Source organism: Salvelinus namaycush, chromosome 31 (genome assembly GCF_016432855.1).
Source record: "Salvelinus namaycush isolate Seneca chromosome 31, SaNama_1.0, whole genome shotgun sequence".
In the NCBI taxonomy this organism is placed as follows: Eukaryota; Metazoa; Chordata; class Actinopteri; order Salmoniformes; family Salmonidae; genus Salvelinus; species Salvelinus namaycush.
In genome coordinates this window covers 18,512,901-18,530,131 of record NC_052337.1, presented here as the reverse complement: position 1 = coordinate 18,530,131, position 17,231 = coordinate 18,512,901, and the positions used below count along the sequence as shown (strand labels likewise).

At 44.2% G+C, this 17,231-nt stretch overlaps 1 protein-coding gene across 4 annotated transcripts in view; it reads left to right on the top strand.

Annotated features, from left to right (window-relative positions):
• dennd1a (DENN/MADD domain containing 1A) overlaps positions 1-17,231 on the top strand; it is a 160,575-nt gene that overhangs the window by 123,893 nt on the left and 19,451 nt on the right. For all 4 annotated transcript variants that reach the window (XM_038969959.1, XM_038969957.1, XM_038969958.1 and 1 more), the window contains exons 14-19: positions 6,537-6,638; positions 6,765-6,852; positions 7,682-7,722; positions 7,906-7,977; positions 9,598-9,654; positions 10,400-10,564. In XM_038969959.1, coding sequence (XP_038825887.1) covers positions 6,537-6,638; positions 6,765-6,852; positions 7,682-7,722; positions 7,906-7,977; positions 9,598-9,654; positions 10,400-10,564 — 525 coding nt within the window. The remainder of the gene's footprint in view (positions 1-6,536; positions 6,639-6,764; positions 6,853-7,681; positions 7,723-7,905; positions 7,978-9,597; positions 9,655-10,399; positions 10,565-17,231) is intronic.

The window sequence follows — 17,231 nt, the reverse complement described above, 5'->3', positions numbered from 1 at the left end:
GATTTACATATTTTGTCTTCCCTGTAAAACATTTTAAAAATCGGACATGTTGGCTTGATTCACAAGATGTGTACCTTTCATATGCTGTATTGGACTTGTTAATGTGTGAAAGTTAAATATTTAAAAAAAATATTTTTTTGAATTTCGCGCCCTGCACTTTGAGCTGGATGTTGTCATAGGTGTACCGATATCGGGCTTGCAGCCATAAGAGGTTAACTTCTTATGGCTGCAAGGCAAAGTGTTGAGTAGCCAGTGAAATCGTGCCCATTTCAAACGGCCTCCTACTCAAATCTTGCTCGTACAATATGAATATTATTATTCTTTTTGGATAGAAAACACTTTCTAGTTTCTAAAACAGTTGGAATTATTTCTCTGAGTGAAACAGAAGTCCTTCTGCAGCGCTTTTCCTGACCAGGAAGTGAAATGTCAGAAATCAATGCTCTTTTCAACTTGATGCCTATACATGGTCTTGACACTTAGGAGTCTGCTGACACTCTATACGCCTTCCTATTGGTGTAAAGAGGATGTCAGAGAAGAAATTTTTGTGCTCATCTTGTTCTGTGGTGGAAAAAAACCTATTTCTTTGACTTGACCGTCCACTTCCGGTACTCTGAAGGAAGTGGGACTGACTTCTGTTTTGCCTTCGTAACGAACGGCTAACATCTCCGGCTCGAATTTTTTTTGATACATGTGACCATATCATCGTAATGTATGTTTTTTCAATATAGTTTAATCAGATTATTGAAACTTTATTCGGGAGTTTTGCCGTGTTCCGTCCTCTGACTGTGTTTACGTTGGAGAAATTTATGCCATCGGCTAGTGCCAATGCTAATTGAAGAGGGAAATTTGCCATTCTGAATCGAAACAACGACTCATCTGGACAGAGGACACCTTCTTCAACATTCTGATGAAAGATCAGCAAAAGTAAGACCCATTTTATGATGTTATTTCATATATCTGTCGTGCATGTGAACTGGCCGTGGGCGCCCAATTGTGTCTGTCTATTGTAGCTACGCTAATATAGCGATACATTTTGTTTTCGCTGTAAAACATTTAATAAATCGGAAATATTGTTTGGAATCACAAGATGCCTGTCTTTCAATTGCTGCAGACTATGTATTTTTCAGAAATGTTTTATGATGAGTAATTAGCTATTTGACGTTGGTGTCTGTAAATATTATGGCTGCTTTCGGTGCAATTTCGGATTGTAGCTGAAATGTAAACTATGGTTTATACATGAAATATGCAAATTTTTCGAACAAAACATATGCTATACAATAAATATGTTATCAGACTGTCATCTGATGAATTTGTTTCTTGGTTAGTGGCTATTTATATCTTTATTTGGTCGAATTTGTGATAGCACCTGATGGAGTAAGAAACTGATGGAGTTAGAAAAGTTGTGTCTTTTGCTAACGTGGTTAGCTAATAGATTTACATATTTTGTCTTCCCTGTAAAACATTTTAAAAATCGGACATGTTGGCTTGATTCACAAGATGTGCACCTTTCATCTGGTGTCTTGGACTTGTTAATGTGTGAAAGTTAAATATTTAAAAAAAATAGATTTTGAATTTCGCGCCCTGCACTTTGAGCTGGATGTTGTCATAAGTGTACCGATATCGGGCTGCCCCCGTAAAAGGTTAAATTAACTACCTTATGATGTTTTTAACACCTATAACGAGTAAAAACATGACCGGCGATATATTACTGGCTAAACCCAAGCTTGGAAAGAGAGCAGGTCCGACGTCCATCGTGCGTCAGGCGCAGCAGGAAAAGAACGGTACATCCGGTCTTTGGCCTTTTATACAGGCCCTGATTGCGCAATCGACTCCATTCAAATTGTCACCTCTTACTGACATCTAGAGGAAGGCGTGGGCAGTGTTTGTATCCTCATAGCATTTACAGGGACTTTAAAACTGACCTGGGACCAGAGTCCAAGATTTCTGAAATCTCACTCCATATCAGGAAAAGTGCTGTAGAATGAGTTCTGTTCCACTCAGAGACATAATTCAAACGGCTATAGAAACTAGAGTGTTTTCTATCCAATAATAACAATAATATGCATATTGTACGAGCAAGAATTGAGTACGAGGCCGTTTGAAATGGGCACCTTAAACAGAGCTACTCAATACTGCCCCTGCAGCCATAAAAAGTTAACCCTTACTTTACCATGCTGAGTTAATGTCTAAACTAACCCTTACTTTACCATGCTGAGTTAATGCCTAAACTAACCCTTACTTTACCATGCTGAGTTAATGTCTAAACTAACCCTTACTTTACCATGCTGAGTTAATGTCTAAACTAACCCTTACTTTACCATGCTGAGTTAATGTCTAAACTAACCCTTACCTTACCATGCTGAGTTAATGCCTAAACTAACCCTTACCTTACCATGCTGAGTTAATGTCTAAACTAACCCTTACCTTACCATGCTGAGTTAATGTCTAAACTAACCCTTACCTTACCATGCTGAGTTAATGTCTAAACTAACCCTTACCTTACCATGCTGAGTTAATGTCTAAACTAACCCTTACCTTACCATGCTGAGTTAATGTCTAAACTAACCCTTACCTACATGCTGAGTTAATGTCTAAACTAACCCTTACTTACCATGCTGAGTTAATGTCTAAACTAACCCTTACTTTACCATGCTGAGTTAATGTCTAAACTAACCCTTACCTTACCATGCTGAGTTAATGTCTAAACTAACCCTTACTTTACCATGCTGAGTTAATGTCTAAACTAACCCTTACTTTACCATGCTGAGTTAATGCCTAACTAACCCTTACTTTACCATGCTGAGTTAATGTCTAAACTAACCCTTACTTTACCATGCTGAGTTAATGTCTAAACTAACCCTTACCTTACCATGCTGAGTTAATGTCTAAACTAACCCTTACTTTACCATGCTGAGTTAATGTCTAAACTAACCCTCACCTTACCATGCTGAGTTAATGTCTAAACTAACCCTTACTTTACCATGCTGAGTTAATGTCTAAACTAACCCTTACCTTACCATGCTGAGTTAATGTCTAAACTAACCCTTACTTTACCATGCTGAGTTAATGTCTAAACTAACCCTTACCTTACCATGCTGAGTTAATGTCTAAACTAACCCTTACTTTACCATGCTGAGTTAATGTCTAAACTAACCCTTACCTTACCATGCTGAGTTAATGTCTAAACTAACCCTTACCTTACCATGCTGAGTTAATGTCTAAACTAACCCTTACTTTACCATGCTGAGTTAATGTCTAAACTAACCCTTACTTTACCATGCTGAGTTAATGCCTAAACTAACCCTTACTTTACCATGCTGAGTTAATGTCTAAACTAACCCTTACTTTACCATGCTGAGTTAATGTCTAAACTAACCCTTACCTTACCATGCTGAGTTAATGTCTAAACTAACCCTTACCTTACCATGCTGAGTTAATGTCTAAACTAACCCTTACCATGCTGAGTTAATGCCTAAACTAACCCTTACTTTACCATGCTGAGTTAATGTCTAAACTAACCCTTACCTTACCATGCTGAGTTAATGTCTAAACTAACCCTTACTTTACCATGCTGAGTTAATGTCTAAACTAACCCTTACTTTACCATGCTGAGTTAATGTCTAAACTAACCCTTACTTTACCATGCTGAGTTAATGTCTAAACTAACCCTTACTTTACCATGCTGAGTTAATGTCTAAACTAACCCTTACTTTACCATGCTGAGTTAATGTCTAAACTAACCCTTACTTTACCATGCTGAGTTAATGTCTAAACTAACCCTTACCTTACCATGCTGAGTTAATGTCTAAACTAACCCTTACCTTACCATGCTGAGTTAATGTCTAAACTAACCCTTACCTTACCATGCTGAGTTAATGTCTAAACTAACCCTTACCTTACCATGCTGAGTTAATGTCTAAACTAACCCTTACCTTACCATGCTGAGTTAATGTCTAAACTAACCCTTACTTTACCATGCTGAGTTAATGTCTAAACTAACCCTTACCATGCTGAGTTAATGCCTAAACTAACCCTTACTTTACCATGCTGAGTTAATGTCTAAACTAACCCTTACCTTACCATGCTGAGTTAATGTCTAAACTAACCCTTACTTTACCATGCTGAGTTAATGTCTAAACTAACCCTTACTTTACCATGCTGAGTTAATGTCTAAACTAACCCTTACTTTACCATGCTGAGTTAATGTCTAAACTAACCCTTACTTTACCATGCTGAGTTAATGTCTAAACTAACCCTTACTTTACCATGCTGAGTTAATGTCTAAACTAACCCTTACTTTACCATGCTGAGTTAATGTCTAAACTAACCCTTACTTTACCATGCTGAGTTAATGTCTAAACTAACCCTTACCTTACCATGCTGAGTTAATGTCTAAACTAACCCTTACCTTACCATGCTGAGTTAATGTCTAAACTAACCCTTACTTTACCATGCTGAGTTAATGTCTAAACTAACCCTTACCTTACCATGCTGAGTTAATGTCTAAACTAACCCTTACTTTACCATGCTGAGTTAATGTCTAAACTAACCCTTACCTTACCATGCTGAGTTAATGTCTAAACTAACCCTTACTTTACCATGCTGAGTTAATGTCTAAACTAACCCTTACTTTACCATGCTGAGTTAATGTCTAAACTAACCCTTACTTTACCATGCTGAGTTAATGTCTAAACTAACCCTTACTTTACCATGCTGAGTTAATGTCTAAACTAACCCTTACCTTACCATGCTGAGTTAATGTCTAAACTAACCCTTACCTTACCATGCTGAGTTAATGTCTAAACTAACCCTTACTTTACCATGCTGAGTTAATGTCTAAACTAACCCTTACCTTACCATGCTGAGTTAATGTCTAAACTAACCCTTACCTTACCATGCTGAGTTAATGTCTAAACTAACCCTTACCTTACCATGCTGAGTTAATGTCTAAACTAACCCTTACTTTACCATGCTGAGTTAATGTCTAAACTAACCCTTACCTTACCATGCTGAGTTAATGTCTAAACTAACCCTTACTTTACCATGCTGAGTTAATGTCTAAACTAACCCTTACTTTACCATGCTGAGTTAATGTCTAAACTAACCCTTACCTTACCATGCTGAGTTAATGTCTAAACTAACCCTTACCTTACCATGCTGAGTTAATGTCTAAACTAACCCTTACCTTACCATGCTGAGTTAATGTCTAAACTAACCCTTACCTTACCATGCTGAGTTAATGTCTAAACTAACCCTTACTTTACCATGCTGAGTTAATGCCTAAACTTAATCTTAAATTTGGCGTTTGGAACAGCTGTGAAATTTTACAGTTGAGAAACATGGATGAACGTCTAATTGTGACGTGAGACTGTGAGAGCTGGTAGGTATGAGAGCAGTGCTAGGTGTGTATGTGTCTCTCTCTGTGTGTGTGTGGATAGCGTGATGCGATCGGATAGTGCTAATCTGCTATCAGCCCCCCACACTGACAGCTAATTAACAGGATGAGCCTCGGACTGCTGATGGAGAGAGAGAGGGAGACATAGATAAGTAGAGAGAGAGAAAGACAATGGTAGAAGGAGAAAGAGGGGTAGAGATGGCTTATTAACATGTACAGTATACTGTACTCCTTGCAACATACGTATACAGCACAGTTTTACTTAAGCAATAAGGCATGAGAACCCAGGGATTATAGTGTGAAAAACACCGGACTAAGTAAGGGTTATTCTTAGGCCCAACCCAGAGCGAAAGGAAACAGCCCTTAGGAGGGAGTTGTATACAATAATTATTCGGTTTGAGCAGCATTCGTCGAGGAAAGTTGGAGGAAAAATGTAATCCGTGCAAACAAACTGTAATACACACCTAAAACAAGACACACACACACACACACACACACACACACACACACACACACACACACACACACACACACACACACACACACACACACACACACACAATGTTGGTCACAGGTCACACTAATATCTTATGTCTAGTTCCACTCCTACTGTCTAGTGTCTTATGCAGCAGTGCCATCTAGTGGTGAAAATAAGTTTTCATACTCTACCTCCAAAAAAAGGTAACTTTTTTTATTTTTTTATTTAATCTTTATTTAACTAGGCAAGTCAGTTAAGACCTAATTCTTATTTACAATGACGGCCTACCCCGGCCAAACCCGGACGACGTTGGGCCAATTGTGCACCACCCTATGGGACTCCCAATCACGGCCAGATGTGATACAGCCTGGATTAGACCGCTGCGCCACTCGGGAGGCTATCTTTATTTAATTTACTGTAGTTTTGTTTTCTATTCAGCCTATTTGATTAAATGTTGTTCTTTAAACTTAAAAAATATATAAAAACATATATAAAAAAACAAAGATCACTTCATAGTCGTGGATTGGAAGAGAAATTCAATGTTGATACGTCAAACACGCACTAGTAACGGCCATTGTAAAAACACATTGAATGCCAAACCAGATCCAAGATGTCACTGGATATACTTCCTGCTGATTGGTCCATGTTTTTGTGTACCTTCAGGGAGAGCCAATAACGTTCAGCGAGGAGGTCTTTGTGACCCACCGCTCCAGTGCCATGAGACAGTTCCTGCAGAACGCCATCCAGCTGCAGCTCTTCAAACAGGTACACACACACACACACAATAATAGGCAAACACACACACACACTCACAATAATAGGCACACACACAATAATAGGCGCACACACACCCCATTTATCATTGGAATGAACCTTTCTTCATCTCTGTAGTTCATCGATGGCCGCTTGGACCTGCTGAACGCTGGTGAGGGCTTCAGTGATGTTTTCGAGGATGAGATCAACATGGGAGAGTATGCAGGTGTGAATACAATCATATCAAAAAAATGTACTAGGTTGTTTTACTCGGTCTCAAAGCACTTGATTTGATCTTTGGTTGGGGACCGGCAGACTTTTTATGCACCTCCAAGGTCACCATAAACCAGTAGGTACGAAACAGAAGTCAACGTTTTGAAACTGAAGTAGGCAACTCCCTGACCAATAAGAATGCTCATTGATGTTCTCTGTTTAAAAATTAATTTAAACAATTCAAGAATACTGCTATACAAGTTAGTAATGGGACATAGGTTAGGGACATTGACTCCTCCACTGCTATAGACGTTAATAATGGGACATAGGTTAGGGACATTGACTCCTCCACTGCTATAGACGTTAATAATGGGACATGGGTTAGGGACATTGACTCCTCCACTGCTGTAGACGTTAATAATGGGACATGGGTTAGGGACATTAACTCCTCCACTGCTATAGACGTTAATAATGGGACATGGGTTAGGGACATTGACTCCTCCACTGCTATAGATGTTAATAATGGGACATGGGTTAGGGACATTGACTCCTCCACTGCTATAGACGTTAGTAATGGGACATGGGTTAGGGCAGTGGAGGAGTCAGTGGTCCTAACTCATGTCCCATTACTAATCTGTATAGCAGGGGTTCCCAAATGTTTTGCTTTGCGACCCACCAATTAAGGTGTCTGTTGAGTCGTAACCCACCTTAAGGGTTGAGCAGTGAAAAAGCAGTCCCGACCCACAGTTTGGGAACCACTGCTCTATAGAATATAGAATGTCCACTGTGTAAAGACGTTGACCTTTCACCCTTGTGACCTCTCCTCTGTGTTAATTCCAAAGGCAGCGACAAAAACTACCACCAATGGCTATTCACAGTAAAGGTAGGTCCTACATTTCAATCCATAAAAGTGCCCATATTTAACACAGTCACCAGAGTAAATTAACTGTTGATTTCTCGCATGCTGAGAGAGAAAGTTTAGGGAATTTTTTTTATGGCAACATTTCTATGACTGTTGCCATGTAATTGTTAGCTGTGCCGCTAACAATGGCTTTGTCTCCAACAGAAAGGGGGCGGTGCTATCTTTAACACAGTGAGGACCAAGGCTAATCCGGCCATGAAAACAGTCTATAAGTTTGTAAGTGTCCCTCTATCATGACAATTACACCATGACACTCCCAAAATGTTTCACTGTTAATCTCGGCATATTGCTGCCACTTTGAAGGGGCAATCTGCAGTTCAAACAATAACAAATTGGTTTTGGTAATCAACTTAGGGATGTGGCTGGAGAAATGGAACCACTCTCAAATTCATAGACAGCTCTGGATGCAAGGACTGACCATCCATGATATTATTATTCCAAATCCTGACTTTGACATCAGCATGACGCAACAGTATTCGTCGGACCAGGCAATGTTTTTCCACTCCTCAATTGTCACTGTTGGTGAATGCGTGCCCACTGGAGCTGCTTCTTCTTGTTTTTAGCTGATCAGAGTGGAACCCGGTGTGGTCGTCTGCTGCAATAGCCCATCCATGACAAAGACCGACGAGTTGTGTGTTCCGAGATGCCGTTCTGCACACCACTGTTGTACTGCACCTGTTTGTGGCCCGCCTGTTAGCTTGCACAATTCTTGCCATTTTCCTTCAATATCTCTCATCAATGAGCTGTTTTCACCCACAGGACTGCTGCTGACTGGATGTTTTTTGTTTTTCGCACCATTGTAGGTAAACCATAGACACTGTTGTGCGTGAAAAGCCTAGCAGGGCGGCCATTTCTGAGATACTGGATCCGGCACGCCTGGCAGCAACAATCATACCACGCTCAAAGTCGCTTAGGTCACTCGTTTTGCCCATTCTAATGTTCAAACGAACAGTAACTGAATGTCTCTGCCTGTCTGCCTGCTTTATAAAGCAAGCCATGGCCATGTGACTAACTGTCTGTAGGAGGGGTGGTGTACCTAATAAACTGTCCAGTGAGTGTATGTACAGCGCATTCAGAAAGTATTCAGACACCTTCCCCTTTTCCACGTTTTCTTACGTTACAGCCTTATTCTAAAATTGATTAAATTATTTATTGTCCTCATCAATCAACACACAATAGCCTATAATGACAAAGCAAAGCAGGTTTTTAAAATGTTTTGCAAATGTATTAAACATAAAAAACAGATACCTTTACGTAAGCATTCAGACCTTTGCTTTGAGACTCGAAATTGAGCTCAGGTCCATCCTGTTTCTATTGATCATCCTTGAGATGTTTCAACAACTTGATTGGAGTCCACTTGTGGTAAATTCAATTGATTGGACATGATTTGGAAAGGTACACCTGTCTATATAAGGTCCCACAGTTGACAGTACATGTCATAGCAAAAACCAAGCCATGAGGTCAACGGAAATGTCCGTAGAGCTCCGAGGCAGGATTGTGTCGAGGCACAGATCTGGGGAAGGGTACCAAAACATTTCTGCAGCTTTGAATGTCCCCAAGAACACAGTGGCCTCCATCATTCTTTAATGGAAGAAGTTTGGAACCACCAAGATTCTTCCTAGTTCTGGCATCCCAGCCAAACTCAGCAATCGGGGGAGAAGGGCCTTGTTCAGGGAGGTGACCAAGAACTTGATGGTCACTCTGACAGAGTCCAAAAATGGATGTAGCAATTGCTGATAGCCCCTTTAAAGGTAGAACGCAAGATGACTCCTGACTTACAGACATCAACAGAAACAAAATCTGCTAAATAACCCCTTGTGTGTTTTCCCTCCAAAGGCTAAAGATCATGCCAGGATGGGGATAAAGGAAGTCAAGAGCCGACTAAAGCAAAAGGTACCTAGTTCTCTGTGTTCAGCGTTTGGGTTTTATTAACCTTTATCAACGTGTAAATTGACATTTGTCTTTGGTCCAAATCAACGCCTGAAGAACAACTTCACAGAACACAACTGGCACACACACAGACACACACACACATGCACACACAAATGCGCTGCCACTCAATGGACGACAGAATTCACTCACTGATGGTTTTTCCTCTCCCACACCTGGCTGTCACTCTTCCTTCCGCTGTGTGTTCATCTCTCCAACCTGACTCTCTGTTTACCTCTCACCTCTCCAACCTGATGCCCTTAACTTGACCCTCTCAACTTGACCTTCTGTTGACCTCTCACCTCTCAACTTGACCCCTCATCTTGACACTCTCAACTTGATCCTATGTTGACCTCTCACCTCTCAACTTGACCCTTCAACTTGACAATGTTTACTTCTGGCACAATTCTGCTCCTTCATCTTGGTCCTCTCCCTCCCTCTCTCACACCCTTTCTCCAAATATGGCCCTATTCTGTTCCTTAAATCCTCTAACATCTATCTGCCCCTCTAACACCTATTTGTCCCTCCTTTTATCCTGCTTTGGCCGTCCCCTACCCTCGTACCCCTCACCTATGCCCCCCCGCCACTATAGCCCTGTAGGGCCTCCTCCCTCGACCTCCCACTCCCCCTCTCCCTGCATGGAGACCATCACCACCACTACCCCCTCCAGCCACGCCAACCTCCTCCGTATTCTTGTGCCCCTCTCCAGGAGCTGGCAGAGAACGGCTACTCCTCGACAGTGGGCACTGGTGGCACAGGAACGGGCACCGGGGAGGAGGGCACCACTGCCGGTTCGCCCACCTCCACAGACGGAAAGGACGGCAGCGCCCGCACCTGGGACGAACGGCGGCCTATCACTGTGCACTTTGGACAGGTGGGTGAGAGGAACAGGAGGGATAGAAAGGGGGGTGAGCTAGAGAGGTCAATGAGGATGTGTGTGTGTGCGTGTGCGTGTGTGTGTGTGTGTGTGTGTGTGTGTGTGTGTGTGTGTGTGTGTGTGTGTGTGTGTGTGTGTGTGTGTGTGTGTGTGTGTGTGTGTGTGTGTGAATGCCTCCTATACTCTAAGTCTGCAAAACCATAAGCAGCATATAAAACCTCTCATATCTTCAACTGTCTGATCTCTCCTCACTGACTGTTAATCTGTTGGACTGACTGTTTTAATGCTGCTATATTTAGGAATGACATATATGCTCCTAAAAAACACTCTACTGTCCTATAGTCACAGTTGTCTATAACAGTTGTTTAATGAAAAGTCTCCCCCAGTCTTTCCTATTTACAGTCATCGTTATAACTGTAGAAATATATAAATATCTATCTGATTAACACAGTGTGACTCTCCTCCTTATGCTACTGTGCTGTCAGTTCTATAATTGTATCACAATCGTTGTTATTGGTTCTCTATCGTTCCATCTCTTTTGTTGCACTCATTCCTTGTCGTTTCACACGCTCTATCATGCATGTCTCTGAGTCTCCACTCGCTCTGATCCATCCTGTCATCCATGTCTCTGAGTGTCCACTCGCTCTGATCCATCCTGTCATCCATGTCTCTGAGTGTCCACTCGCTCTGATCCATCCTGTCATCCATGTCTCTGAGTGTCCACTCGCTCTGATCCATCCTGTCATCCATGTCTCTGAGTCTCCACTCGCTCTGATCCATCCTGTCATCCATGTCTCTGAGTCTCCACTCGCTCTGATCCATCCTGTCATCCATGTCTCTGAGTCTCCACTCGCTCTGATCCATCCTGTCATCCATGTCTCTGAGTCTCCACTCGCTCTGATCCATCCTTTGTTCCTCTTCTTCATTTGTTCCTCCTTTTCTTCTCTGCTTTGCACGTGTGTGTGTTCAGTTTATCTAGTATAAAATCAAATGGACATTTCTAAACGTAACAATACTATTGGATCTCATTTCTAAACGTAACAATACTATTGGATCTCATTTCTAAACGTAATAATACTATTGGATCTCATTTCTAAACGTAATAATACTATTGGATCTCATTTCTAAACGTAATACTACTAGTGGATCTCATTTCTAAACGTAATAATACTATTGGATCTCATTTCTAAACGTAATACTACTAGTGGATCTCATTTCTAAACGTAATAATACTATTGGATCTCATTTCTAAACGTAATAATACTATTGGATCTCATTTCTAAACGTAATAATACTATTGGATCTCATTTCTAAACGTAATAATACTAGTGGATCTCATTTCTAAACGTAATACTACTAGTGGATCTCATTTCTAAACGTAATACTACTAGTGGATCTCATTTCTAAACGTAATAATACTATTGGATCTCATTTCTAAACGTAATAATACTAGTGGATCTCATTTCTAAACGTAATAATACTATTGGATCTCATTTCTAAACGTAATAATACTAGTGGATCTCATTTCTAAACGTAGTAATACTAGTGGATCTCATTTCTAAACGTAATAATACTATTGGATCTCATTTCTAAACGTAATACTACTAGTGGATCTCATTTCTAAACGTAATAATACTATTGGATCTCATTTCTAAACGTAATAATACTATTGGATCTCATTTCTAAACGTAATAATACTAGTGGATCTCATTTCTAAACGTAATAATACTAGTGGATCTCATTTCTAAACGTAATAATACTAGTGGATCTCATTTCTAAACGTAATAATACTATTGGATCTCATTTCTAAACGTAATAATACTAGTGGATCTCATTTCTAAACGTAATAATACTATTGGATCTCATTTCTAAACGTAATACTACTAGTGGATCTCATTTCTAAACGTAATAATACTATTGGATCTCATTTCTAAACGTAATACTACTAGTGGATCTCATTTCTAAACGTAATAATACTAGTGGATCTCATTTCTAAACGTAATAATACTAGTGGATCTCATTTCTAAACGTAATAATACTAGTGGATCTCATTTCTAAACGTAATAATACTAGTGGATCTCATTTCTAAACGTAATAATACTAGTGGATCTCATTTCTAAACGTAATAATACTATTGGATCTCATTTCTAAACGTAATACTACTAGTGGATCTCATTTCTAAACGTAATAATACTAGTGGATCTCATTTCTAAACGTAATAATACTAGTGGATCTCAATTCGAAACGTAACAATACTATTGGATCTAATTTCTAAACGTAATAATACTAGTGGATCTCAGTTAAACCATTTCACTAGTTAGTGTCTAGCAACCCTAACTAAGCTGGAGTGATACGTTACAGTCAACATAAAATAAATAAAAAATCGAATCAATACTTAGTCGACATACTCCAAGACATAAAGTGTTGTTAAAGCTGTAAACAAGGAGAAGGTTAAGAGACACTCTGGTCTGAAAAGCATCTCAACCACAGTCACCCACGTTGTGTCACCATGACCACAGGGGACTCCAAGACACATCACCGTGACGATGGTGACACCGCGCTGACAGAGGACCCCGTTCATTATGTCGCTATGGTAACCCCCCCCCAGTAGCCCTCATGCCTCTGCCTCCTCCGCTGCTATGAAGAGAGAAAAGAGGGGGGGGGGTGAGAAGAGAGATGGGAGGGAGATACAGAGCGAGAGAGAACGTCTTTGAGGTGTTGCTCCCAGCACCATCCATCCATCTCTCTTCCTCTCATTAGAGCGCTGAATAATTAGGACACACACGTCCTCTCTCTTTCTAATATACACACACACCTGTCAGGACAACGTTTGTTAAAAGCATTGTCATCCGCAACGAGGATACAGTGTCAGTTAGCTGAGACTTTGTTCAAGGAGGGCCTAGCAACATCTGTTTTTGTGTTGGTGTGGGTACGTGGTATTGAGTGGAGGGGATGTTGTAGTGGTTGTCTAATGTGGTTGTGTGGTGGGAGTTGTCTGGTGGGGGTTGTGTGGTGAGGGTTGTGTGGTGGGAGTTGTGTGGTGGGAGTTGTCTGGTGGGGGTTGTGTGGTGGGAGTTGTCTGGTGGGGGTTGTGTGGTGAGGGTTGTCTGGTGGGGGTTGTGTGGTGGGAGTTGTCTGGTGGGAGTTGTCTGGTGGGAGTTGTCTGGTGGGGGTTGTGTGGTGAGGGTTGTCTGGTGGGGGTTGTGTGGTGAGGGTTGTCTGGTGGGGGTTGTCTGGTGGGAGTTGTCTGGTGGGAGTTGTCTGGTGGGGGTTGTCTGGTGGGGGTTGTGTGGTGAGGGTTGTGTGGTGGGGGTTGTGTGGTGAGGGTTGTGTGGTGAGGGTTGTGTGGGGAGGGTTGTGTGGGGAGGGTTGTGTGATGTGGTTGTGTGGGGAGGGTTGTGTGGTGGGGGTTGTCTGATGTGGTTGTGTGGTGGGGGTTGTCTGATGTGGTTGTGTGGTGGGGGTTGTCTGGTGGGGGTTGTCTGATGTGGTTGTGTGGTGGGGGTTGTCTGATGTGGTTGTGTGGTGGGGGTTGTGTGGTGGGGGTTGTGTGGTGGGGTTGTCTGATGTGGTTGTGTGGTGGGGGTTGTGTGGTGGGGGTTGTGTGGTGGGGGTTGTGTGGGGAGGGTTGTGTGGTGGGGTTGTGTGGTGGGGGTTGTCTGATGTGGTTGTGTGGTGGGGGTTGTCTGATGTGGTTGTGTGGTGGGGGTTGTCTGATGTGGTTGTGTGGTGGGGTTGTCTGATGTGGTTGTATGGTGGGGGTTGTCTGGTGGGGGTTGTGTGGTGGGGGTTGTCTGATGTGGTTGTTTGGTGGGGGTTGCGTTGTGGGGGTTCTCTGATGTGGTTGTGTGGTGGGGGTTGTGTGATGTGGTTGTGTGGTGGGGGTTGTCTGGTGGGGGTTTTGTGGTGGGGGTTGTGTGGTGGGGGTTGTGTGGTGGGGGTTGTCTGATGTGGTTGTGTGGTGGGGGTTTTGTGGTGGGGGGTTGTGTGGTGGGGGTTGTCTGATGTGGTTGTGTGGTGGGGGTTTTGTGGTGGGGGTTGTCTGATGTGGTTGTGTGGTGGGGGTTGTGTGGTGGGTGTTGTCTGATGTGGTTGTGTGGTGGGGGTTGTGTGGTGGGGGTTGTCTGATGTGGTTGTGTGGTGGGGGTTGTCTGATGTGGTTGTGTGGTGGGGGTTGTGTGGTGGGGGTTTTGTGGTGGGGGAAGTCAGATGTGGTTGTGTGGTGGGGGTTGTCTGATGTGGTTGTGTGGTGGGGTTGTGGGTTATGTGGTGGGGGTTGAGTAGGTGGGGGTTGAGTAGGTGGGGGTTGTCTGGTGGGGGTTGTCTGATGTGGTTGCGTGGTGGGGGTTGTCTGATGTGGTTGTCTGATGTGGTTGTGTGGTGTGTGGTGGGGGTTGTGTGGTGGGGGTTGTGTAGGTGGGGGTTGTCTGCTGGGGGTTGTGTGGTGGGGGTTGTCTGATGTGGTTGCGTGGTGGGGGTTGTCTGATGTGGTTGTCTGGTGGGGGTTGTGTGGTGGGGTTGTCTGATGTGGGGGTTTGTGGTGTGGTTGTGTGGTGGGGGTTGTCTGATGTGGTTGTGTGGTGGGGGTTGTCTGATGTGGTTGTGTGGTGGGGGTTGTCTGGTGGGGTTGTGTTGTGGGGGTTGTGTGAAGGGGTTGTCTGATGTGGTTGTGTGGTGGGGGTTGTGTGGTGGGGGTTGTGTGGTGGTGGTTGTGTGGTGGGGGTTGTTTGGTGGGGGTTGTGTGGTGGGGGTTGTGTGGTGAGGGTTGTGTGGTGAGGGTTGTGGTGAGGGTTGTGTGGTGGGGGTTGTGTGGTGAGGGTTGTGTGGTGGGGGTTGTGTGGTGAGGGTTGTGTGGGGAGGGTTGTGTGATGTGGTTGTGTGGGGAGGGTTGTGTGGTGGGGGTTGTCTGATGTTGTTGTGTGGTGGGGGTTGTCTGATGTGGTTGTGTGGTGGGGGTTGTCTGATGTGGTTGTGTGGTGGGGTTGTCTGATGTGGTTGTGTGGTGGGGTTTGTGTGGTGGGGGTTGTGTGGTGGGGGTTGTGTGGTGGGGGTTGTGTGGTGGGGGTTGTGTGATGTGGTTGTGTGCTGGGGGTTGTGTGGTGGGGGTTGTGTGATGTGGTTGTGTGGGGAGGGTTGTGTGGTGGGGTTGTGTGGTGGGGGTTGTCTGATGTGGTTGTGTGGTGGGGGTTGTCTGATGTGGTTGTGTGGTGGGGTTGTCTGATGTGGTTGTATGGTGGGGGTTGTCTGGTGGGGTTGTGTGGTGGGGGTTGTGTGGTGAGGGTTGTCTGATGTGGTTGTTTGGTGGGGGTTGCATTGTGGGGGTTCTCTGATGTGGTTGTGTGGTGGGGGTTGTGTGATGTGGTTGTGTGGTGGGGGTTGTCTGGTGTGGTTGTGTGGTGGGGGTTGTGTGGTGGGGGTTGTGTGGTGGGGGTTGTCTGATGTGGTTGTGTGGTGGGGGTTTTGTGGTGGGGGTTGTCTGATGTGGTTGTGTGGTGGGGGTTTTGTGGTGGGGGTTGTCTGATGTGGTTGTGTGGTGGGGGTTGTGTGGTGGGTGTTGTCTGATGTGGTTGTGTGGTGGGGGTTGTCTGATGTGGTTGTGTGGTGGGGGTTGTGTGGTGGGGGTTGTCTGATGTGGTTGTGTGGTGGGGGTTGTCTGATGTGGTTGTCTGGTGGGGGTTGTGTGGTGGGGTTTGTGTGGTGGGGTTGTCTGATGTGGGGGTTTGTGGTGTGGTTGTGTGGTGGGGGTTGTCTGATGTGGTTGTGTGGTGGGGGTTGTCTGATGTGGTTGTATGGTGGGGGTTGTCTGTGGTTGTGTGGTGGGGGTTGTGTGGTGGGGGTTGTGTTGTGGGGGTTGTGTGAAGGGGTTGTCTGATGTGGTTGTGTGGTGGGGGTTGTGTGGTGGGGGTTGTGTGGTGGGGGTTGTGTGGTGGGGGTTGTGTGGTGGGGGTTGTGTGGTGGGGGTTGTGTGGTGAGGGTTGTGTGGTGAGGGTTGTGTGGTGAGGGTTGTGTGGTGAGGGTTGTGTGGTGAGGGTTGTGTGGTGGGGGTTGTGTGGTGAGGGTTGTGTGGGGAGGGTTGTGTGATGTGGTTGTGTGGGGAGGGTTGTGTGATGTGGTTGTGTGGGGAGGGTTGTGTGGTGGGGGTTGTCTGATGTTGTTGTGTGGTGGGGGTTGTCTGATGTGGTTGTGTGGTGGGGGTTGTGTGGTGGGGGTTGTCTGATGTGGTTGTGTGGTGGGGTTGTCTGATGTGGTTGTGTGGTGGGGTTTGTGTGGTGGGGGTTGTGTGATGTGGTTGTGTGGTGGGGGTTGTGTGGTGGGGGTTGTGTGGTGGGGGTTGTGTGGTGGGGGTTGTGTGATGTGGTTGTGTGCTGGGGGTTGTGTGGTGGGGGTTGTGTGATGTGGTTGTGTGGGGAGGGTTGTGTGGTGGGGTTGTGTGGTGGGGGTTGTCTGATGTGGTTGTGTGGTGGGGGTTGTCTGATGTGGTTGTGTGGTGGGGTTGTCTGATGTGGTTGTATGGTGGGGGTTGTCTGGTGGGGTTGTGTGGTGGGGGTTGTGTGGTGAGGGTTGTCTGATGTGGTTGTTTGGTGGGGGTTGCATTGTGGGGGTTCTCTGATGTGGTTGTGTGGTGGGGGTTGTGTGATGTGGTTGTGTGGTGGGGGTTGTCTGG